Raw genomic sequence first — 25,684 nt, 5'->3', positions numbered from 1 at the left:
CACGCCGGGCCTTCCGTGGACCGAAGACTGGGAAATTTCATGCCGTCGAATCTTCTTTACTGGAATATATCAAGGCTCGATGAGCGGATGGGTGTGCTGTGTCGATTGATTTGATACGGAACCAGGCACTCGTAATCCCAAGAAAGGAGGGCCTCCCGGTTCAAGACTTCTGCGCTAGTAACGGGTGGGCCACACGATTTTTGCGGTGCAATGGCCTCTCGCTCAGGAGGTGAACGACGCTTTGCCACCGACTGCCCGCAGCCTACGAAAAAAATATCATGGACTCCCATCGATTCGTCACCAGGATCCGGCATGAGAAAAACTTCTTGCTCTCCCAGATGAGGAACGCGGACCAAACTCCGCTGAATTTCGACATGCCCAGCAGCAGGACAGTAGAACAGACAGGCGCTCGGACTGTGCACGTCAGGACTACAGGTACCGAAAAACAGAGGTACACGGTCAGGCTAAGCGTGACGGCGGACGGGCGGAAGCTCTCATTGTATGTCATTTTCAAGTGGAAGACCCTCCAGAAAGGAAAGCTCCCCCCTGCTGTACACGTGCACGTCCAAGAAAAGGAGTGGGTGGCTGCGGACCTTATGATAGACTGGATTAAGACTGTGTGGGGGGCGGTAACCGGGAGTGCTTCCTTTTCCGTCGCTCCTCGTGGCTGACAGCTTTCGGGGCCATCTTCAAGAATCGGTTCGGGCGAAGTGGAGGGAACTGCACAAGGACCTGGCTGTTATACTCAGCGGCCTCACATCAATGCTACAGCCTCTGGACGTATCTTTGAACAAGCCATTTAAAGATAACGTCCGGAGCCTGTATGCAGAATGGATGGCCGAGGGCCAACATGCTCTGATGCCAGGCGGCAAGATCAGAAGACCATCTGTGGAGCTGCTGTGCAGCTGGGTATCGGAGGCATGGAGAATGATTGATGCAGACATGCTGGTCAGAAGCTTAAAAAAAAAAACGGGAATTTCGAATGCCCTGGATGCGACTGAGGACCATCTGGTATGGGACGACGACAAGCATCGGAAGCTGAAGAAACAGATGCCGCAGCAACCACAGATTCCAGTGTCAACACGGACTCTGGTCACGACTCTGATCAAGAGTAGAATTGCCTGAGGACGTTATACGATGCAACGCGAGTAGTGACGGAGAGGTTGCATGCGGAAAAAAAAATTGCTTTAGCAGCTTGAGCTTATGTTGACCCTGTACTTCCATAACGAAGGTAAGTTCCGATTGAAAGTAATGTTTTCGTTATATTTACAATAGCGGACCTGACAATTCCGATCTCACACCCATTCAACTTTGCATTTAACACTCCGAAACATTTGCTTGAAAATTTTCCCCACATAATTATCGCACCCCCAAACTTCGTGTTGATTTTAAGGGGAAAAAAAGTGCAAGGATTACGCGAGTACAGACGCCGACCGATTTTTCGGACTCGAAGGGACCCGAAAAATGGTCCGAATAATCAAACAGTCCAAAAAATCCGTGAAGTACAAAAAATCACTTTATTGAGATGAAATCGGCTTAAAAATGTCAGCGATTTTACCTTGCGGAAAATTTCTCTTGCTGGCGACGATTTGCGTTAAGGTTGTGCTTTCACTGTACACGCTAGACAGCAAGGTCACCGCATTTAGTTGTAATACTTCCCACGCTTCTTTGACTGACCCGGCAGGACCATGTTGTCCCCAACCCGAGTGTGCACCAAACCGCTCGTTAAACACATGCAAAGATAAGGCACTTTTCTTTCAAAGCGGCGGAACCGCCGGACGCAATCACAAAACGGCGAACAGATGTAACTTCGTGAAGACTGAGCGCCACTCGGTCAACGCGGTCAGAGAACCCCAAGTGACGAAACGGCGAATGGCGAACGTATGAGACCCGCCGCGGTGGCTCAGTGGTTAGAGCGTTCGGCTACTGATCCGGAGTACCCGGGTAGGAACCCGACCACGGTGGCCGCGTTTCGATGGAGGCGAAACGCAAAGGCGCCCATGTGCTGTGCGATGTCAGTGCACGTTAAAGATCCCCAGGTGATCGAAATTATTCCGGAGCCCTCGATTTCGGCACCTTTTTCTTCTTTTCTTCTCTCAGTCCCTCCTTTATCCCTTCCCGCTGAGATGTGAGATAGCTCCAGCACAATTTCCTTCCCCCAACAACCAATTTTCAACGTATGGGACAAGCGATAACTGCCCGCGACAACGTCGGCAACAAAAGCAAGTTGGCGGCGATGACTATCCGGCTGCCACCTCGAAGTGTCAGAGATTGCAGGGACCTCTACTGGCAACAATGAGGTGCCGAATGTGTGTCAAGCCAAGCCAACTGCAGCGTAAATATACCTCAATCCAAGGTGGTGCCTTTTGCGCCGGCGAAAAAGCCGATAAGATGGCCAATTTTGGCCCGCAGGCGACTGAAATTAGTCCAAAAAATCGAACTTTCGGACTTTTGAAGTCCGAAATATCCGTCGCGAAAATGTATGCACTTCTATGGGGCGACTGATGGTGCCTCATCGAGGTCCGAAATATCCTACAAGTCCAAATTATTGGAGTCCGAATTACCCGTCGGCTAGTGTAAATACGGTAGTAAAATGCATCTCCCACACACGAACCTCCACAGATTTGTCTCATAACATCATATGAACTCCTGTGCTTTTTTTCCTTCTCTTCTTCTTTTCATGAATGCGCCCCCCTTCCTGTGTGTGTGTACAGTACAGGAGTAGGCACTTCCTCAAACCGTAGAAAAGATTACACCACAGTTAACAGTGATACTACCGTAAAAACCAGGAATATAGGTCGAACTGTTTTTCAAAAAACCATGGTGAAAAGTCGACCCCCGTCTTATATACCGGTCACTGGCGGAAAAAATACGGAAGGCTTGCAACAATGGGTGGCTGAACGCAACAGCCTCCATCACCATCGCCATCAGCAGCAGTGCCGCCATTTTGTGTTTCAGTAGATGCAAAGCGGAAGCTAACGGCAATTTACCGTCGCCTTCAAGAAAAACACGATTGAGTACGAGGAAGCTCACGGGAACCTGGCGGCACAGCGCGAATTTGGAGTATCCGAAAAGAGCATTCAGTACTGGCGGAGGCAGAAGCTGCGTATTACAACTTGCAGCAACCAGAAGAAAACATCATTTCGTGGGCAGACCGTAGTGTATCGAGAATAGGAAGGAAACGTTGCGCTGCAAGCAAGATCGCTGCCTGTGACTGCCGAATGCATCCGCGTGAAAGCGGCAGAGATCGCGCGTGCCTCTAGACTCACGAGGGCGCAATTCAAAGGCTCGCCATCCTGGTTGCGGCGATTCATGAAGAGGAGGGCTTTGCTCTACGGCGCCGTACTTGCCTGTGCCAGAAACAAACACGCGGGCCAATTGGTGCGCGATATTGTTGAAAAATTTGCCGGGTGTACATACAAGCAGCATTTAAATGAAATTAAATACTGTCACCATTGTGCAACCTCTCGAGTCGCATTTGTTTCAAAGTAAGGATGTCTTTCGGTACTTTTCCCATTGAAAAAGATCTTTTTCATTTTTAGAATTGGTTAGTTAGGGGGTCGACCTATATTCTGGTCCGACCTATAGTCCGGTTTTTACGGTACTTGGAAATAAAGGACAAAAAACTGCTGCACTGAGACCAGTATTCCTTATATGAATCGCCCCGTGTGCTTGGAAAATAACAAAAAGCACCACCCATGACATACAATACAGCACCGAACATGCCTTGGCAAATGAAAAAGCAAGCATGCCCACCAAGGAACTCCTCAGCAATGGTGACAGTGAGCTGAGCATTGGCCTCGTCCTGCGTGCTGTCGTAGGTGTTGGATGCCCAGCCCAGCAGGCCATACTTGTTGAGCACATGGATGAGGAACTCGTTGCTCTCCAACAGCGCCGCGGCAGCCTGCATAAGACATCCACTGAGAGTCCACCAGACCTGCTCGCTCTGGGCCAAACTCTTTCTTGATGTCTGGAGCCCCCAATTAGTTGAGCTGTAAAGCAGAGATGACTGGCGCTGCATGGCCTGTTACGCTCCAGCACTTGTCAAGTGGGCAGTAGTTACCAATGCACGCACTGAAGCTCCCTGGTTCAGGTATCTCTCCCTTGTCCCATGTTTATAAGCCCATCTATTGAAGTCGACTCTAGATAATTAAAACCTGAACACATGACGCTGACATGGCCACAGCATTGATTGAAATAAAACTAGTAAGGTCAAATTAACAAGTCTACTTCACTGCTATTGCAGCTGTGCCATTAAGTGACATGAGCTGCTTGCTCTACACTTCAAATGCACTCAAAATGGCTATCAGTGTGCTTTTCAGTCGTGAAAGTCTGATCCACTCAGTCTACCCGTACAAACATTACAAGACCTGGCAGCTGCTCTGAGCATGTCGTCCAACATCCGTCTCTTCCATTAGCACATCCAAATGGTCGAGAATGTTTTGAGGCCACTCAGTTTGAAACCATCAGCAGCCAACCCCCTAACAGTGTCGGCTTAAAATAACGGAAATTGGGAGAGCAGCTTGCCTGCAGAAGGGTGATGTCCCGATCGTAAGTCTCATTGCGAAGACGCACGTTGTGGTAGAAGTAGATCTGGTTGAGCAGGGAGTACCCATTGCGGCGCCACATGCCAGCCCGGAACTGCGCCACCATCACCTGTGGAAGCACCAGAAAAGGAGCAGCCAGGGTGACAATGTCACATGCAGGAAACCACATGAAAACCAAGTACAAAGGCTACATTTGGAAGCTACGTACAGGAGCCATGTATGGACGGTGTAAATGGAAACTGTTGTAGACACACACCTTCCATCACACTAGTGAAGCCACCAAGTGGCCAGAGCGTCTCAGTTTGCCCCAGGCAAGCCTAATCGAGGCTTGGGGTTCTGTCCAACCCCACTTCAGCAGCTGACACTAGCTGACATGGTACGGCAGAATTTCAATGAAATGATCTCTCATGGTCGTGAAAAGTATGTACATATCGTCAAAAAAATTAACAAAATCTGTATGCTGAAACAAGAGAAATGCATTTGCACAGATATTTACAGATGACGGGATTTATTTACAGCTGCACGCCACTGTTCAGCAAACGAGTAGCTTACAGCACAACTGCAAATTGCAGTGCTGCTGATGCAAGGGCAGCACATATTCTGCACATTGTACATAATGCACTTTGGCCAGAGGATTTTACGAATTTTTATCATACTGAAGTTCGTATCCGTCGTGATTGTATCATCGAGAATCTGTTGTAATATTTCGCACACCTATGGGTCTCGAGTACCTCCTTCTGGGAGAGAATCTTAAAATGACAACGACACTGCTTACCCCTGAACAACTATTGCTGTAAAAACCATGGCAGCATTAACACTGGTCCATGACTGCTTTTCACCGTTAACTGGCCTCTCCCTGCCATCGCAAGGAGTCACTCTCACCTGTGTCCTTAGAGGCAGCTCCATGAGCTGCTCGGGTGTGGGCTTCCCCCGGAACTGGAACTCGTGCGAGTCATAGCCAAGGCCGAAGCGATCCAGACAAAGGAGGAGGCCCGCAACGAAGCGCGACAGCGGAAGGTGGATGGAGACGGGGCTCTGCGAGACGTCGTAGTCAACGCACGAGGCCGAGTGGTCGGCCAGCTCTCTGCCGATGGCCGTCATGCGCCCCTGGGCCCCCTCGAGGGCACGGAGGGCCTTGCGCAGGGCCTTGATGGCCACTTCGCGGTCCCGCGAGCACCACTCTAGGGCCAAGGCCACCACGGGTGCCAGCTTCAGCTGAATGTTGATGCCCGTCTCCCACTCGGCCTCAAATTCTACATGCTGGCCCACCTGGGAATAACCGCAGAGGACAGGTACGTCACTGTCAACCAGCACCTCAACAAATGCCAGCCAAGTTGCCGTAATCACTTTGTTCAAAAATTGTCACGTGGAAGCGCCTTAAATCACCACTTCCAGCCACTGCTTCAAATGGTGAATGCGGCATAAAAAGCAGAACCAAAGAGTGCTGAAGCTTTGTCCCAATTTTTGCACTGCATTCACCAAGACGTACCAACAAGCCCAATTTGCCACCTTAGTCCACTTCCCGAGTTTAGTTTCAGCCCTAAGCAATTACGTTCCTTGCGGCAACAGCCTGATTTTCAAAGCATTTGTCAGGAACACTGATGTATACAGCTTACGACAATGTGCAAGAGATGCTGGCATGCTCTTGCATGTCTGTGTAATCATTGTGTTCCTGAGCAAAAAAATGTTCAAGTCTACTATCAAACAAAATTGACCTCTCCTTGCCAAATCTTGCACATATCCCAAAAGAATGCGGTCCATTTAAGGCGTAACTTGGGCAAGCAAAGCACCTTACACTGCTAAGCCAGGATTGAAACCATTCAGAGATTGGCGATTGCATTTAGGGTAACTCAGGGAAACTATAGGGGTTATTTGATGTTCACAAATTTCACTGAAACCTTTACTCCAGGTTGTAATCAGTCTCTTTTTCTTTTATACCAAATTTCAAAGGTGTGTAGTGTCTTGCTTCAGTGGAAATGAGTTATAGTTTACCCATTTTGACCACAATGGGGTGATATCTATGGGTAACCTTGGGCTTGTGACACCACAAACAACTTTGCTCCAGTCTTGCTGAGAGAGTGTGGAGTTTTTCAGTCATTTCAAACAATGCATGAATAGAGTTGTCTCTTACAGCCACTATTTTAGCTCTCCAATGCCTGCAGGAGAGTTTTGCCAATACCATTTCTGACGCGATTTGTTGGCTATCCGCCTTTGACGTGGCGCCTAGTTTCAGTTTTTTGCAGTTATAGAAATGTTTCAGTTGCAACCAAGAGAAGGAAGTTCAAGAAATGTGATGTGATCAGAAGCTCTCAAAGTCCAAGAAACACACAGGGCAGTTACCATTGTGTAACACGAGATTCAGCGACAGTTGTTTGCACTGGTGAACAAAATACTGGTTATACATTTATCTTTTTCTCTGGTAAAGTGCGTGCAGCATCACCGCTGTGCATTCAGTCTGGTGCACTGCCATGGCACACTGTAGTAACATTATGCGTGACATCACTGCATGCTAACCAATCAGTAAGACATGGTGCATCTGCTTCGCACTTATTCCCACACCCCCTTGGTCACCCTGAGCTCGTTATTTTTTGTCCCCTTTGCTGCTCGCACTCTTTTGTGCTACGCCAAGGTCGCTCAGAAACCGAAGGTGCCCTTAACAGCTGTCGCTATAAAATCCCCCGTGCAGTTGGCCTGCTGGGGTACCTGTCGGACAACAGAGTCCATGCCCTGCATCCAGGTAAGCAGGGTGAGTAAGGAGGTGATGCCATAGAGGAAGCCCTTGCGTAGCCGCTCGGTCCACACGTCAGGGGGCACCGACAAGAGGTAACGCAGGTCGTACAGCACAAACTGTGCCCGCCGGAAAGCCACGTTGGCATGGTTGCGCTCGAACGCCAGCCGTCCCTCCGCATTACGGTGTTTTTCACACTCTGACAGGAATGTCCTGCAAGCATAGACAGAAGGTGCAAATGTGGCCATTAGGGTTAGACTGCAATACTGCTACCACCCTCAGGGACACAGCGCCATTCAGTTGAGGTCCAGCCATGGCCTCACTGGGACCCGTTCCTCCCAACTTATAGAAGAGTAAACAAATAGGAGACAACACTAGGGCACGTCAACTCCTGTTTCTTCTCCATGTTGCATGTCTATTTCATACCTTCAGAGTGGCGAATGGAAACAGTTAGAGGGTCTCCACCATGCACTAGACGCAGTTTTATTTTTATAATGCCAGTCCAACAACATGCCCTCGCACTTCAGCAGCAACACAACAAACAACTTCAATACCCGTGACTCCGATGCTAGCAATCTTGTCCACCCTTTTGACCCATCTGTCCTTTCCAACGCCGTCACGCACACAGCACCCTCCAGTGACGCTGCCTGCAACTGCGCCTGTTGGAGCAGACGAATTCACCACCATATTCTCCTAACAATGCATTGTATAGAATTGTATTACGAAATGTTAGTAGCGAATCATATGCTTTCGTTTTACGAGTTGTCACTGCCCACTTCTGTATGTTACTGTTCCGCCATACCCCACCAGCTTCTGGCCGTAAGTGGTTATGCCCAGCCTTTGTCAAAAGTAAAGAGCCCAAGGTGCCTCCAACCCATGTAGTGAGGCTCTTGTAGCATCTGCGGAAGCCCCGACTTTCAGGGCAGCAAGACAAGAGTTCCTCTTACGTCCAAGACATTTAGAATGCGGACGACGCAAAACAAGCAATGCTGCAAGTGCAAGAAGGAAATCTACACTTTTAACAAAGCCTATACATTGCTTTAGGACACGGTTAACCGGAGGGATATGGGAGAGGCCTTTGTTCCGCACCGCATGTAGTTAGGCTGTTGATGGTGATGATGATGACACACTGCATGCTCAACTGTGTTTTTACTTCTATTCCATCTTTCTTATGATATTCACAGCTGCCGACCAAAAATCAGACCCCCATTTTTCGGACATGCTTGATTAATCCGATTTTACTGCAGCATTGCGATGTGCCCTATAGAGATAAAGTATAAAAGCGACTGGAATTTTGGATGCATCGCAACCGATTACAGTAGAATCTCAGTGATACGAACCTGGTTGATACAAATTTCGCGACGATACAAATTCATGAAATTCCCCAGCCAGAGTGCATTGTGTACGATGTGCAGAATTTCGGATGTTCTGAACTCTCTCCCTTGCCTCTACGGGTGATACGAACGCGCGAGCTGCAACCGCACCCTCGAGCGCTAGGTGCTGCCTGCACATCGTCGACGTCACGATCGCTAATTGCGCAGTACGCACCACATGCAGTGAGCGGCGGTGCGCGGACCACACACATCGCCAAAGTCGCGATCGCTAACCGTGCGCATTGAGTGTCACTGCATGGCCCGCACACATCCATAGTCAAAGTCACGTTTGCGAATCACAGGGTACGCACCACGCGTACTGAGTGTCAGTGCACGGCCCACACACATCGCCAAAGTCGCGATCGCTAATCACACAGTATGCACCGCACGCACTAAGTGTCAGAGCACGGCCCGCACACATCGCCAAAGTCGCGATCGCTAATCGCACGGTATACACCGCGCGCACTTAGTGGCGGTGCGCGGCCCGCGCATCGCCAATGTCGCGATCGCTAATCACGCAGTGCGCATCGTGAGTAGCGAGCTGTGGCCGCACAGCAGTGAATAAAGCCGCCAGCCGTAGAGATTTGTGAGAATGCATTTTTCATACTTCTGCATACGAATTTTGTTCATTTGAATGATACAAAATTTCGGATGATACGAATTTTTTCGCGACTCCGTGCGATTCCTATCACAGAGATTCTACCGTACTCGGTATTTCGGACTTCATTCGCACTGGCCCTGGCACTGCCATAAACCACCAAATAATGTATAGAGTGGAGAATCAATAATTCAGACCTCAAGGGGAATCGAAAACTTGATTGAATAAAACGAAATTCAAGCTAGAAGGGAGCCTCTACAACGGCGGGGCGTTGACAGCAGTTGCGCGCTCAGTGCGAGGCTGCCAGGTTGCATTAGTATGTGGTTAGAATGCCTTTGCACACAAAGTAGTCCTTTTTTTTCAACCCGGCTTGGTAATGAACTAGGCGTGTCTTCGCAACCGGTGTTTCCATGTTGGCTACAGTCAAGGCGAGCACCTTGTTATGGGACACTTCGCATGTTCACGAGGCCCATTAGTCGAGCCAACATATAACAGCCCCACTTAAGACAAACTATCGCTTATAACGAACGAGACCTGCGCGACCGTCAAAATAAACATTATTTCAATGGCACAAAATCACATGTATAACGAACGTCATTAAGCCCTGCTGATCGGTTACAGCAAACAGACGGCGTAAACCCGGCGCCATGATGCGAGATAACCTACCTCCGGCCCCTTTGTGCACCCGGCGCACGGTGGGTTTTCCCGAGCCTCATCACAGGCGAACTGCCCACCCCGTTTCTTGTCGCTCTCAAGCGAGCTACCCTTTCCCCACCAACGCGCCTTCCAAGATTGCCCTCCCGCCCCTCCTCGCAACTCCGCTCCCCACTCCTCTCTCTCTCTCTCGCAAATCCGTGCGTGGCCTCCGCAATCAACCGCGCCGCCACCGATGCTGATCTCGAAGGCCACGCTCCGTGAAGTAAGCCTTCCGTGGGAGCCAAGAGGTGGCTGCACTGACGCTCACGGACGCCCCTCATTGGTCTCTCCGCTGGCGCTGCACGTCTGTATAGCTAGATTGTTGCTTGTGCACGTTACAAGTCTACCCTGCCGCGCACTTTTGTCACTCTTGTTGCGATGCGGACGTTTTGTTGGCTTCGTTCAAATCTCGGGCCCTGGTTGCAATTCGGGATGGAGGACGGGAACACCGTGCCCATTTCCATTGTATTCAGAGGTAGAGATGATGAAAGTGGCCTGGGCGGAGGTGGCAGCCACTTGCGTGCGGAACTGCTTCCGCAAGGCCGGCTTCGTCGACAGTGTCTGATGCCCAGCCTGGTGCTTCGGAAGATGACCAGCCTGGCAGCGATCTGTGGCAGCGCGTCGTCGACTCCGACATGGGGGGTCATGACATTGGTTGGAATGATTTTATTTTTGTCAATGACGACGCCGACCCTGCGGAACCGTGCCCAGACGAGGGCATCATTTCTGAACTGAGGGACGAGAGTGACGCGGAGGAATCGGATAAGGATGAAACTTCGAAGCCAGCACCCATAAGCGCGCCTGTAGCAATGGGCTACATAGAAAGCCTCAGACAACTTGTCTATGCCAAGGGCCTCGGCGAAGGGCACGCTTCTGCTTTAAATAAACTGGAAACCTCCCTCATTGGATCTGCACTGCAAAAACAGACGTCCATCACAAACTTTTTCACAAAGAAAAAATTTTGTGTTTTGACAAGCAACTCTTGAGGTGTGGTACACTTACTACGAACTTCGGGATATAACGAACAGACGCCGCGTGACACTCATGTTCGTTATAACCGGGCTCGACTGTATTACCTATGACTGTGGTAGGCTAGGTAGGCAATATTGATACAGTTGAATCCCGGCACAACGAATGCTGCTTCAACGAAATTTTTGCCACAACAAAGTATTTTTCATTCCCCGCGAAATCCCCATAGGAGTTATCAAAATTCCGACACTGATAGAGAGACTAAAGTCGATCTTTTCATGGCTTTAGAAATGATGGCTGCGGCATGGAGAGCAACACGGTGCAGCATGAACCGCAACTGCTTCAAGCACTCCGGGTTTGTCGACAGCAAGGCGACCAGCACGACTGCAGCCGCGGAAAGTGTACCATCGTCATTGACTCCGGGGATTGACGTTACTTGGAAATAGCTCCAGGAAGCTGGAAACGTTTCTGCTGACATAGCGCAGGACGATTTCCTCAACGCTGATGCGGACGTGATTGTCCACGAGGAACGAAGCGATGAAGACATCATCAAAAGTGTTCGTGAGTCGGAAGAGCCGTCCGATCATGAAAGACGACTCCGCTCAAGATTTACCTGCCCCGGCAGCCTCATCGCAGGTACTGTATGCCTTCGATGTTATTAGAAAATTCCTTGGCACACACGATGACGACGTTGCGATGTCACTGTTAACAGAGTGTGAGAGTCACGTGACGCCGCTGCTGGCAGTGAAACACAAGCAGTCTAAGCTCACAGATTTCTGGCAGTAAAACTATGTTTTGCTGGAGTTATTGCCTTGCATTCTTGGTTACTTTCTCGACAGCGAAATTTCGCGACAACGAAATTTCTCGCGCGTCCCGTCGATTTCGTTGTAGCGGGATTCAACTGTAATAGGTTTAGCACTTTCATACAGTAAATACAATACCTACGACCATACAGCATATGTGGCTAGGCAAGCACAGCAATGGTAGCAACAGCAAAGCGTAGCAGTATTGGCTGGCTGTACGGCTGCACTAAAGCTTTCGAATTTCAATGCACAAGAAATACCAAGCCGCCATTCTGCGACGCCGATGATAATAGATAATTGCTGGCGTAGTTTTATTTACGTACTTAATTTTCCGCACAAGCCATTTTTAGACGATCTTTTTCAGACAAAAAGTGCGCGCTAGAATCGGGTAACCACGGTAAATGTTTTGCCGTGCCACCAAACACAGGGCATGCAAGTCCTGTGAATGAATAAAAACGCAACTTTATGGACAATGCACAGGACAATGCACAGGACAATGCACAGAGTGATCAGAGTAAGAGGAAGGAAGAGGGAGAGCTGGGGTACCTCAGCAGGACAGCGACGGCGTTCTCCTCGGCAACCAGCAGCTGTGCCAGAGTCGGCACGGTGAAGATCTGCACTGACAGGGACGTGATGGAAACTGGGTGCTCGTGGTCGTCAGCCACAAACTCCTTGAGCAGGTCGGGGTAGTCACGGGTGAAAGCACGCGCAAAGTCCCGCTTGCAGCGGGCGTCCATGAGCATGCCCCCAATGAGGATCTGGTGCCACTGGGCGCGGGCCGTCTTCCAGAGCTGTGCATCCGACCGCATGATGCAGCGGACCAATGCAAAGCCTTCCTCGGGCGTTGGCGCCATCATCACATCGCTCAGGATCAGCCGGAATGCTGTGCATGTACACGCATCATCATCATGATCACAATTGGCCACAATCAACCGAAACATTGCAGATGTGCACACATCACCACCACCATCACCCACGATGAACCGAAATGCTGAGTGTACATGAACAATCATCATCGCATCATCATCACCTAAGATAACTAAAATGCTGCATGTGTGCACACATCATAATCACCCTTACAACTGCCATGAAATAAGATCAACAGAATGTCGTGTTCGCACATACCATCCGCATCAGGCGAATCTCAATCAGCTACCCTTCTTTAGCATCAGCTGCAGCCATTGTAACCCAACAAGGTTCCTTTCCTGCTGCCATCAACAGAATTCAGATCCTTTGGTTACCAATCCATCACTCTGTCACCTGCACATATTTAATGCCCTGCTCAGCCCCATTTCCTTACTGCAACTTCAACATGGGTAACTAGAGGGCAACAGCAGAGCTGCTTTGGTGGAGACAGGGTGCTTTTTCACTCTTGCATATGGAAAACAGCACGAGCACATGGGGCAAATGGAGAATCTTATCCATGGCGGACAGCTGATGAGTTGGCATGACTCGGTAATGAAAAGCACGCACAGTCAGCAGCATGCAAAGAAAGACGATAGAACTGCCTGGCAACGCAAATGCCACCTCATATCACCTTTGATACTGTGCCCGCTGCCTCAAGCTGTCAGTTAAGCGAAATCTTTATGTGACTAATGCATTGTACAGATTAGGTAACAAATTAGTGAAATAAAAGCTGCTGCGGAAAAATAGTGGTTACAGATACACAGCACATAGTTAAGGTTAATTTTCATTAATAAAAAAAAAATAATACACACCAACAAAGAAAATATTCTCAAATAACAAGGAACAGAATGCAAATTTCCTCCCTATGGTAACACCAGTCTTGTCAGCTTCTGATTACTGTGATTATACTTGACAATCCATTTCCAGTCCTAAAACATGAGCCACGTGAAATGCACTCTTACACAAAGTGACAGCAGAACTGCCACCTCCGACCAAGGCGTGTATATATAAACAGTCCAGGGGCAAGGAAAACTTTTTAATATAAACCTGGAAACACAGCGAGCCCATCCATCTACATAGACTGCTGGTTAATGAACAATCCGCTCAATGAATTCATTCAAGCTAAACAACAGTGGGCAGTGTAGTCCACAGAAAACTTTCCTTTGCAATGCCCACCCCACACGCCCAGCAGACAGGAAAAGAAACCTGGCCAATGCACCCGGCCATCGTCGCCACTGACCTTGGCACTGCGAAAGAAAGCCCTGGAGCCAGTTGAGCAGGCGCATCGCGAACGTCTGGTGTGCCACCACCGACGAGTGCATCACGAGCACCCGCAGGGGCCGGCTGCCGTGCCGGGAGGTGATGCGCTCAATGTGCTGCTTCACCTGCACACAGGTACATGTAATGTGTGCGTCATCACCCTTGAGAAACTACAAGATTGGCATTTCAAAATTCTAAACCCCATCTTGTCGCATGTCTATCATCCACACCATTAAAGATGGCTGGCTGCAGCAATGATGACATGACTCAGTGCTAATGACAAAACAATGCACAACATGGAACTGGCTGAAATGAAATCTTCATGAAACCCCAGCCCTGACATCAAGGAGCAGAGAACAACGTTCTCTTCGTTCTTGTTGGTCCAGCATCATTTGGTCAGTTGGCTTTTTTTTTCGTCATGTCTTTTTGTTGTTTCATATTTCATTCATTTTGTATTTGCTGTGTCATGCCTTGTTGTATTGCTTTTTTTTTTCTTCCTCTTTTTTTCTGGCCTATTCTTCTGTTATGTATCCTCATCCCCCCTGCAATAATGCCTTCGGGCGCTGCAGGTATTTCCAATAAATAAATAAATAAATAAATAAATAAACGTTACCTTTCTGCCCATTTTGACCAACTGAATGCAGCACTGACATTCAAAGTTTACTTCAAATTTACACGAGGACACAGAAGCGTACCACAGAACTGTCATCCATGAAATGGCACTTTAAAACCACACACCCACAGCTGCCAAAGGACAGGGTTTTAATTGGAGAGACATCGGAGAGACCTTTGCCCTGCAGTGGGCGTAGTCAGGCTGAGGATGATGAACCTGCAGCCTCATACTAAGCTAAACTCAAGAGATGCAGTCACACGCCCTCTCAGATACCGTTACTGGAAAGATGCGCTGAACTCAACACTGTCCGTGGGCACCGATGCTTTAAAGTCGATATAATTATTAGACAGCCTGGCGAGTGCCGAAGAGACTCTCAGTATTCCGGAATTTCCTACCCCTCACCAAGGACTGCATTCAACTCACAGCCAAATCTTAAAGACTCATGTCCCACGTGAAAATGATGCCAAGCTTGCTGCGCGCGCCTCCATAGAAAAAAAAAGCACGGTCGGCCGCCCAATCACCAAAGTGCCCCCTGCCCACCTGTCTCTTCTGCAGTTTCTGCCCACAACCATCCCAGCTACAATCACACTAGGCTGCCTCGCTGCCAATGATGCAACCCTTCAAGCCAAGTCTTTTCTGAGCTACTATTAGGCCTCGTGCGCCAAAGTGGCAGGCTGACACATTCTACCATACCCAGCCCCGCCGCGGTGGCTCAGTGGTTAGGGCGCTCGACTACTGATCCGGAGTTCCCGGGTTCGAACCCGACCGCGGTGGCTGCGTTTTTATGGAGGAAAAACGCTAAGGCGCCCGTGTGCTGTGCGATGTCAGTGCACGTTAAAGATCCCCAGGTGGTCGAAATTATGCCGGAGCCCTCCACTACGGACCTATTTGTTCCTCTCTTCTTTCACTCCCTCCTTTATCCCTTCCCTTATGGCGCAGTTCAGGTGTCCAACGATATATGAGACAGATACTGCGCCATTTCCTTTCCACCAAAAACCAATTATTATTATTATCTACCATACCCACTAGCAAACAATATCAGCCTGAAGGTTGTACTAGACTCTCAAAGATACAATCATGGCTGACAGGAATTCCAGTATAATACAAATTGCATGGCTGCAGTGCAATGTGACAAAGGTACAGAATTTCAAGTGTTCCAAGCATTCCCGCACCACTATGCAGAATGAGAATGCAGGATCTGAGGCCACACCTCCAAGCACTAAGTGACGCCTGCACACCACCACCAACGCTGCAATTGCTGATTGAGCAGTACTGCACTACAAGCACTCGGTGGTGGCATGCAGCTGTAAATGAATCCTGTCGGCTGCAAGCACACCTCTGCAAAAGCATTTCTCTTGCTTCAGCATTAGAATTTTGGTTCTTTTGCTGTTCCCAGCCTGGTTGCAAAGAATTTCCTCCCGTGCTCTTTCAAGATGTCCGTGCCTAACAGCAGGTGTGCTAAGCTGTGACAAATGCTTCTACCTTGCACCAACACTGCGAGCACAAAAAGACTGGGTCAGCAAGGGAGTGGAGAACCTGAAGGCAGTCACTGAAGGTGGAGCTGCGGACCAGGCTGCGGCCTTCCCGGTCCACCGTGGTGGCATAGTCAATCGCCTCCCGGTGCGAGCATTCGATGGCCCTGTTCAGCGTCTGGATCACCTGCATCCACCAACACCACCATACACCACGCCAGATCAGACTTGTGCAGCCCCCATGACACAAAGGGTCCAGCATACGCAAGGTAAGAAGAATTGAAAAATTGTGTGTTCTCATGTGTATGCCTAGGCTGTGGCTGTGAAGCATGCGATTAGCAAAGGGCACTCAATTAATGTCGGCTGCCTAGGGTTCTTTAATGTGCCCAGAAATCACTGCGGCTGGGTGTTTTGCATATCTTTTCCATGAAATATGACTAGCGTTGCCCAGATCGGAACCCACAATCTAGTGCTCAGAAGTGGAATGCGGTGCATAAGCCTACAAGTGCCAGTAGCTTTTATGAAAGGGTCTGGGGCCTGGGGCTGTTCGTTCAGAAATCTGTGTGGGTGACTCTTCCTCCCCACTTGAAACCCAGTGCTGGGATGGAGAAAGGGCTAAGGGTTATTTTACTCCCTTCAGGGTGTGTCTGTTCCCCAAATTTTGTCAACAGAGAAGTCCAGGAGCTGGTTAGCTTTCCTAACAAGTGCAGCCAACTTTGTCGTTACTCTTTTGGTACTGTTAACGAGACGAGGTACCAAGGCTTTGTGTGTTGAGGCCATGTAGCCTTGCAATGCCCCCCGTTCCAAAATGAACATTCCAAAACGAAAATGTATTAGTCACTGGACTACTCGTCTACACATGCGCCATCGTTCTCCCCAGCGCTGCCGTCCTGATCGCTGCTGCGGTCCCAAAGCACGTCGTTCTAACGTCGTCATCCAGCGAAATCCGCACTTCACAAACAGCCACGTCACGACATCGCGTGGAACAGCTGAAAATTTTCCTCGCTGCAGCTGCCCCACCTGTATCGCCCGTTGCAAATGTCGAACTTGCGGCCCGGCGCATGGCTGTTCGTTTCTTCGGCATAAAAAATGGCAGCCATCTTAAATGTAGCCGTGAACGAGCGCCGGTCGCTTACCGGACCCGGAGCACAAATGACGGCTGACGAAGCACTACATTAAATACTTGTGGAACGTGGCCGGCAGTAGTCAAATGTGTCAGAGTTAAAGAGAAACTACTCGTGAATGGCATCGGCTCTTCCGTCAACTACCGACACTCCCCGGCACCGCTGATGTTCCGAGTGGAGGTGCTGCCTCGATTGGAACAGCGGCCCTTCCATCAACTATCAACGCTGCCTTGAGCGCCGAGCGTGCATTTGAAAGTAAAAAGAAAACTTGCTTGAGCTTCATGTAGAACGCGACTGCGTTATCGGGCTGCCGCCACTTATCAGCAACCACAGTCAGCAGCCAGTGTGGGGTGCCAGTTTGCTGCTTATCGAGAGCCGCCATGGGGAGGGGATGCCAGTTCTCCGCGTTGACATAGCTGCTGCTCAAGGCCAGCACAAAGAGCGATGCGACGGAGCCGCGCAACAAAAATGCAACCACACTGTAGCATGCCCGATATCTAGTTTGTCTCGCCTTTACTTATAGTGCGATGTTTTCAAGTCGATTGTAAGTCGACCCCCCACTTCGGATTTTAAAGTTTTAAAAACAGCTAGACTTACAATTGTGTAATGACTCGGGACAAACCAGCCGATAAAAGTAGAAAGCAAAGTGCGCACAATGTTTGGGTTCTAACAAGCAAGCATTGCAAGGCTACATGGCCTCAACACACAAAGCCTTGGTACCTGGTCTCGTTAACAGTACCAAAAGAGTAAGGACAAAGTTGGCTGCACTTGTTAGGAAAGCTAACCAGCTCCTGGACTTCTCTGTTGACAAAATTTGGGGAACAGACACACCCTGAAGGGAGTAAAATAACCTTTAACCGTTTCTCCATCTCAGCACTGGGTTTCAAGTGGGGAGGAAGAGTCACCCACACAGATTTCTGAACGAACAGCCCCAGGCCCCAGTGACTCCTATGCAAGGAAAATGTCCGCAGCTCAAAGTGAAAGCCACGCAGCAAGCAGAATAGGGATAGCTCTTCTTTTTTTCATTCAACCTAGCAGGGAAGTCAGCATCTACAGCAAAGAACTGCCAAAAGCAGGGGCCCATAGGGTCACACGCACCTGCTCGTAGGTGTGCGTCTCGTCGTTGAACAGCATGGTGACGTAGGTGTCTGGGGTGCCCGGAGGGGCCAGGGCCAGGTCGGGGGGCAGCTCGGTGGACTTGGCCCAGGTGAGCATCTGGTGGCAGTAGAGCAGCACTGCCCGCAGCACCAGCTCCACACGGCTCACCAGGTCGGGGGGCAGGCGGTCCAGCGGGTTGGGCTCCTCTTCGTCTTCATCCTTGCCCTCCTGCATTAAGGGCCTTGAAGGTTCAGACCTCCGCTAGGTTGATATCCTTTGCTAGGTTGACGGCCTTTGCTGGTTTGAAGGCCCTCGTCAAATGTTGAAGTTCAGCTTAGTCAGCAAATTGCAGCAATGCTTCCTTCTTATGCTGCAAGGCCCACCCTCCCTATTCTCAAAGTGTTTGGCACAACAGCAGCTCAACCTCGGGGTCACTGCCACAGGCCTGGCCAACAACCCCCAGCCACGACTGAAAGCAGCTGAAGTTTGCTTCATGTCAGTAGAATACTGAGGCAACAGGAGTATACACACACTACAAGCAGTGGTTGCCAACTGGGCCTTTCAAACGAGTTTGGATTCATGGAAGCTCTCTGCAATACAGTCAGCAGTTGGAAACATCCAGTGCCCCGTGACAGCCTAACACACACCATTACACAAAGGCTAATAATTTGCAAAGCAGCAAACATGCATCGCAAGTCAGCACTCATTCCTACTTGAACTGAACTTTGTCACACCTAGCTCGGAATCGATTTCAGCTTGGTTAACTGTACAACCAGATTTCTCTTCCGTACACCCTTCCCACCATCAGCGTTACTGCTATTCGTGAGGCATGCTAAAACTTTCATTCAATCTGGCCACACTTTGCACGGAGCAAGGCTGCTGTGTGAATGCTAATACTAGACACATCCTGGTTTTGTTTGCGCTTGCCCGCATCAGAAGCCACCTGAAAGCCAACCACTGCCGGTCTCACCTGTTTGCTGGAGCGCCCATGTGTCTCACAGAACGGCGATGACCGCCAGGCCTCGAGGTCACCGCAGTCACAATAGCCGCCCCCACAGCTCATGCTCATCTTGTACTTGTGGTTTTTGTGCTCACTGCAGTACAAATAATCAGGAACAAGAAAAAAAATCAGACAAACAAACATTTAGCGAAACAATATAGAAAGTTGGGCAAGTTGGTACAAGTTCATGATGAAAAATAGTGCGAAGGGAAAACATTTTGCTTTCAGAACATACACAATTTTGAAAGAGGTCGGTGCCCATGCCACTGAACATGACTTCTGCAGGAATTCAAACATACTGACACAGCCAAACTCGAGCCAGCCCTCTGTTTGCAAAAATGTCATCTCGAACAAGTGGGTTAGTTATGCAGCCAACAAAATGAGATTAAATTGAGTCAAAACTGCAACTTCATACATCCCCTTCATAACAGTGATAAGCGGCCTGTCTGTTAGGCACCCCTGGAAGCATAAAATAAGTGTGAAGGGCACCATCTTGACAGTAAACCACAGGGTGACATGACAATGCAATCCAATTCAAGCTTGCATGGTTCAAAACATTTTGTACACACAATTACATCTTCAACGAAGGAGTATGCGACACAACATGAAATCAACAGCTTGGAATTACTAACACATTTATGCACTCAACTAGCTACGATAAATAATAGTAACGTCTTTTCTTAAGAGGATAAGAGATGAAGCCAGGACCCTCAAGGGTATTATTTAGGAGCCAGTGGACAGGTACCGTAGTGTTGAACAGAAACTGAAACTCGCTAAATAAAAAAAAAGTTTTCAAAATAAAGCCCATAAATTTGACAGGCAAACAGTAACTAGGTGGCAACAGCAGCATTTTTCTCCACAAGCAACAGGCCCAGCACCTGCTCTTGAAGCAGTCGACACAGAGGACGCAGGTGGGGTCAAGACCACAATCCCGGCACGAGTACGTGGGTTCGCCCGACTTGAACACCCGGCCGCATAGCGTCGGAGGAGACTCCATCCGTCGAAGCTCCTCAAAGTAGCCTCGCGGATCCGACGTCCCACAGACAAACCTGCGTTGACCATGTAAAGACAAGTAAGTCCACCACAGTTCACGCTGGACATAAAAAACACACAAACTTTTCTATGGCAAAGCTAGAATCCACGCAATCTGTTCTGGTATCCTCCCACACTTCGGTCATTCACTGTAACCAAAAACATTGTTTTGACGAAAGGAAAAGGCTGGAAACTGTGCTAAAATGAAATTTTTTCTTATCTGTGTTTACCATGCTAGCACTTACGCCGCATTAGCTATTTCCAATGCTTGCCTCGGAGGCCTCACTTCAGTGTCACATTGTGGGACTGCATCATCATTTTTTTTTATAGTGCTAGCTGTTATAGAAAGGTTTCCAGGCCAAGCGTATTCCTTGTCACCATAAAGCACCCATGCAGACAAATAGGACCGGGAAGAGGAACCTGATAAGCACCCTGTACGGGCACCTCGTACAATGGCGCGATTACCTGGACCTCCCCGTACACATAGCCTGTGCCTTGAACCCCGCAGTAACTCCCCCGAAGGAAACAGAGCGTTTCCCAAGAAAGGCACGTTTGTGTTTGTAGTCATTTCACATTCAAGTAGCCAGGCCTGACTGGAAGGGTGGAAACAGGGCCCAGGGACCTCGTACAAGCATCTCACACGAGCCACATCTTTCTATGTTAAATTATTATTGCCTGCCAGCAAGTGCTGATTTTCCGCACTACCAGTCGTCTAATCACTTTTCAGTTCTTATCCCTGTTTGTAATCGCTTGATCACAGTGAACAGCTGATCATACCACCAAGGGTATGCATCCAGCTTAGGGTCAAACAGACACAGGGCGCCTATATCAAGAGAGTGTTTAGCGCCACTAACAGTCCAAGCCGTACATCCATCACTGTGCGTGTGTTCAAACGAAATCTACCCCATGACTCCCTGGTCAACACCACTGCCACTCAAACGTGTTGAACCCATGGAGGAACATGTGCCACTCTCGCAGCCACCATCTTTCAGAACGAGCCATCCTAGAATGCACTTTGGCGCTGCTGCAACCCATTTCATGCATGCAACTCTTCTCGACCAGAGGATACACTACAATTTTTCTGAATACAAAAGGACAAGAGCCTCCTCTTAAGCAAACTGTGTGGCTGAGGCTAGTGTTGTGAGACTAATGTAGACAAAATCATTGGTTGTCTCTGCTACTACTACAATTGAACCTCGTTATAACGAAGTTGAAGGGGCCCAGCTATTACTTCATTATAGTAGTAACTTTGTTATAGCCCACGTTAATTGAGCTTCCAAAAGAATCATCATTCCTTCGCTATATCCATTATTTCATTATAAACTGTTTCTTTATAACGAGGTTCGACTAAAACAGATATTTTCATTCTATGCAAATGAACAAGTGTCGATCATATACTTCAGATGCTTTATCAATGAAAGTTTACATCAGCGGGTACTTTTAAGAGTTGCATCACAAATCACAAGTACCTCCGTCAAAAAGGATGCCTCTGTGTACCAGACAAGAAGGAACACATTTAATTAGACAAACATGAAAGTCCCGACTATGTCTCTAATCTACAAAAGACAAGACACTTGGATAGTTCAGTTTCCATTCCGTTCATCCCCTCACCTCTCAAGCGAGTCGAGCAGCGTCCGCTTGAGTGCCGCCTCATCATAGGCCAAAGCCAGGGGCCTGCAGTTGGGGGGCGGGCTCAGCAGGGGCGGCACGTGCGTTGCCCAGAACGACCTCAGAACTTCCGGGGTCAGGGCACCACACTCGTGTGCCTTCAGCCAACCAGCCACAGCAGCATCCACCTCCGACCCATACGGGCTGCGCACATCTGCCTCTTCGCCAGGTCGGGCCTGGGCCAGGCCGCCTTCGTCGTCACCCTCCATGCTCAGAAATGAGGACGAACCGCTGGGTACGGTCACGCACTAAGCCTGATCCGCATGCATGGTGTTGTCAGAGTCAGTGGGAGGAAGGCATGTTCAAACTTCTCCTCCTCCGCCTCCTCCTCCCACGTGGCAGAGCACACTGTTTCAACTGGCCTGCAGCATCTCCACACTTGCATCCAGTCTTGTGCAGCGCATCCACCTCTCTCCCTGTGCAGCCCTGGACAGCAAACAGAAAGTGGAAGAACAAAAAAACAGGGTCTGACCAGTGCTAGTCATTTGGTTTGGCAAATAGAAAATTGCCATGCTTAAGAATTCTCTTCCCAGCAGCAAAACATTCCTTTTGTTCCCCTGTATAACTCCATCCCTTCTTCCCGGAATGTCAGCTTTTCTTTTTTTCGGTTCCAAGGTTTGCCTTCGCACCCTTTACCTCTATTACATCCTCACCCCATCTGCTTTGTTCTAGCCTGTCATTCATTTGACTCTGTTAATAAAAGTTCGTTATATTCAGTTTTACGTTGCAAAAGCAACTAAGGCTATGATGCGCCAAACACAGGGTTAGAATCTCTTATATTAAAGTCAATATCTATAGTTTGTTTGAAATACTGGCTTCCTTAAGAAACCTTAATATAAGTGAAAAATCAACAAGCGCTTGATGTAAAATATTTTTTTCTCAGTCCTTCAAGCATTGTACATGAGATTAAAATGAGGTTTACAATGAGTTCACCACCACAAATTTTGCGTAGAGGTTTGTTTGTTTTGTCAGTAAGAAGCTGTGCATGAGGTGTGTGTGTCCAATGTGTAGACGACATAAAACAACTTCTGTTAGCATTCTTGATGTCTACATGATGTCCACTCTCCTAAAATGGGCTTTACACTATGTAATTTGTTGGTTACTTGCTTCTCCTATGTAGCCTGCCACTTATTTCTCAATTTACTGTAAATTAATTTTCAATAACCTCTGTGCAGTATGCTCACTTGCTTTATTTGGCCAAACTGTGCCTGTAAAGTGCATGCATCTGCTTTATTCTTCTCATTACCCACAATTCCAACATGGCTCTCTATTAATAACAGTAATAATAACAACAATCTCTAGCACATTGCTGCTGTTCAGTGGTTGGTTTTACAATAAGCATCACTTGAAAGTTGGCTCCCATCCCATGCACCTCGGTGTCCTTATCTGTCTTTTCAAGTTGTTTGATCCTGTGCTATCTCACCAGCTTGCCTAATGCTGAGAGTTTATAATTGCTGACATAAAATATTTTTGATGATTTTAAACACACATCACCGCTGCTTCCCTCATCATCTGCATAGCATGCTACTTTTAGCTTGAAACGGCATTTCTGGTGTTGCATACTATTCAGTACTTTGTTTCATATTGTGCATTATTTATTTATGAATTCATCAATTTATTAAACACACTCTCACTCTTGTCAGCCCCACAAGAAAGAAGAAAAAACCCAGATGCAACAAAATTCAAACATGGTGTGCACTCAATCAAGGACAAACAATCTACAGGATGCTGGATTAAGACATTTTAAAACCTTTCATAGACACACACACAAATATCTGCAGCCCACATTCTCGCAAGCACCCACCCCCCAGGCAACCTGCGTAACATTCTTTTTCACCAGGAGGTGAAAGTAGGTGTTTCTGCTTCCAACCCAACACTATGTCAGCACCATATAGCCCCAAAAAGCCTCCCCATGAATTTATAAATGAAGAATACTCTGCCACACTCTCTCCACTTTCTAACCTCGCCAGGAAGCAGAACAACTGGACGTTACTCCGCTTCCTCGCAAACAATTCCCAAGGCTCACGTCACAGTGCATTTCCAATTCACATAACAAATACTTCCCTCCCTCTCCCTCATGTACGGTGTGAGACCGGAACTAAAACAAAAAAAAAGAGCTGTGCCCGAGCCAACGGCAGAGATGGATGAGCTGGCACAGAGAACAGAGAGAGCTTGAACAAGTACACAAAGGAAAAAACCAAGTTGATATAAAACCACAGAATTTAGATAAAGCGAGTATAGAGGCTAACGATGTGTAATCAAAATATAGCTGACAAATGCAATGACACTGATACAATTATTCTGCTAAAAATATATATACTGGCTGCCTCCATGCTTTCAAAATATTAAGCAGGAAACCAAAAAAGAGTGAGGCCCGTATTGGCTCGAAAATAACGTTTTTCAAAACCAAAGCCTCCTCGCAGCTGCATCCACTCGAGCATAAAGCAGCGAGGGAGCTGGACAACTGCTATGTGACTAACCCCGGGAACCAAGCCAGCAGCTGCACTGGACCAGAGGCTACAGGAGAAGGAATTATTTGCACAGGCCTCGAAGGCACAGCTGGCCACTGCAGCACGTGCAGCAGCAATGGTGAAAAACAAGGACAAGTAGCAAAATGCTCCATCATAACTGATCAAGCTTCACTGTCAACATGCACCCAACTCCCTTAATACTGCAAAAATGTAAACTGTGTGGTCTAACACCCCCAAAGCAACACCCCTGCATTTCCTCAACTTGCACTGATATCACATAGCACATGGGTGTTCTTAAATTTCACCTTCATTAGTTATGAACAGGATCGAACCCACAACCTTGATATCAGCAGCAAAACTCCGAAGCCACTGACGAACGATTGGTTTGGTTTATGGAGGTTTAACGTCCAAAAGTGACTCGGGCTATGAGGGACGTCGTAGTGAAGGGCTCCGGAAATTTAGGCCATCTGGGGTTCTTTAACGTGCACTGACATCGCACAAAACACGGGGCTCTAGAATTTCACCTCTATCGAAATTCGACCGCCCCGGCCGGGATCGAACCCGCGTCTTTCAGGCCAGCAGCAGAACGCCGTAACCACTTAGCCACCACGGCGGCTCGCACTGAAAAACAAATACAGCGCACACAAATACACACATGAAAGAAGAACAGACACCACTGTTCCTTTTCTACGTCTATGTTTGTTAGCACCGTATTCTTTCATCATGAAAGCCGAACAAGCCTATGAAATCATTCTGACGAAAGAGCCACTGAGAAACCGCAGCGGGCGCCACCTCAATACCGAAGCTGTATTGAGCCAATGCTTGGAGGACTTGCTTTGCTTTCATTAGCTATGCTGTGGCCCTTACTAAGCTTATGTAACTGTGAATGAAGTGCTTCTGAGCAGCGATGCTGCTAGTTTCAGGCGAAGATACCACAAAGGAAGGAATATGCACGGAGCCAGCAAGTCATAAAGACAGCCAGCGGATTTTCAAGCAACCCAGTGGAATCTGGTAGGATCAAAAAGCAAGCAAAGGCAATCATCCAGACTTCAAATCAGCCATTCAAAATACAGCTATGTTAGAGAGAGGCAATCTGTTTTTATGCAAACTCCTCCTCCTGAACCAAGAGAGGACGCAAGAGCGGTTTTTGCCAGCCCCTGGGTAGTGACTGCAGCAGGAGAAGGTTCGTCTGGGGAGAAGGGAAAAAATTCAGGACATTTTTGTTTCCTGTGCCGCTGACAAAGCTTTGAGTTGCGTGATGACTGCAGCCTAGCACATACTCTGATGCGAGAATGTGCTGAATGATTTTAACACCATGCTTCCATG

At 48.4% G+C, this 25,684-nt stretch overlaps 1 protein-coding gene across 2 annotated transcripts in view; it reads right to left on the bottom strand.

Moving 5' to 3' along the window:
- The window catches only part of LOC144104025 (E3 ubiquitin-protein ligase UBR2-like), an 80,977-nt gene that overhangs the window by 53,467 nt on the left and 1,826 nt on the right, over positions 1–25,684 (bottom strand). For both annotated transcript variants that reach the window (XM_077636807.1, XM_077636808.1), the window contains exons 2-12: positions 21,831–22,313; positions 20,066–20,236; positions 19,158–19,281; positions 18,188–18,415; positions 16,030–16,152; positions 13,861–14,005; positions 12,261–12,597; positions 7,251–7,488; positions 5,430–5,816; positions 4,528–4,656; positions 3,757–3,904 (exon numbers count right to left, since the gene is read on the bottom strand). In XM_077636807.1, coding sequence (XP_077492933.1) covers positions 3,757–3,904; positions 4,528–4,656; positions 5,430–5,816; positions 7,251–7,488; positions 12,261–12,597; positions 13,861–14,005; positions 16,030–16,152; positions 18,188–18,415; positions 19,158–19,281; positions 20,066–20,236; positions 21,831–22,096 — 2,296 coding nt within the window. In that variant the 5' untranslated portion in view covers positions 22,097–22,313. The remainder of the gene's footprint in view (positions 1–3,756; positions 3,905–4,527; positions 4,657–5,429; positions 5,817–7,250; positions 7,489–12,260; positions 12,598–13,860; positions 14,006–16,029; positions 16,153–18,187; positions 18,416–19,157; positions 19,282–20,065; positions 20,237–21,830; positions 22,314–25,684) is intronic.

This window comes from Amblyomma americanum, chromosome 9, assembly GCF_052857255.1.
Source record: "Amblyomma americanum isolate KBUSLIRL-KWMA chromosome 9, ASM5285725v1, whole genome shotgun sequence".
Classification (NCBI taxonomy): Eukaryota; Metazoa; Arthropoda; class Arachnida; order Ixodida; family Ixodidae; genus Amblyomma; species Amblyomma americanum.
Note: the sequence above shows the minus strand (reverse complement) of the source record. Positions and strands in the feature narration are given on the sequence as shown.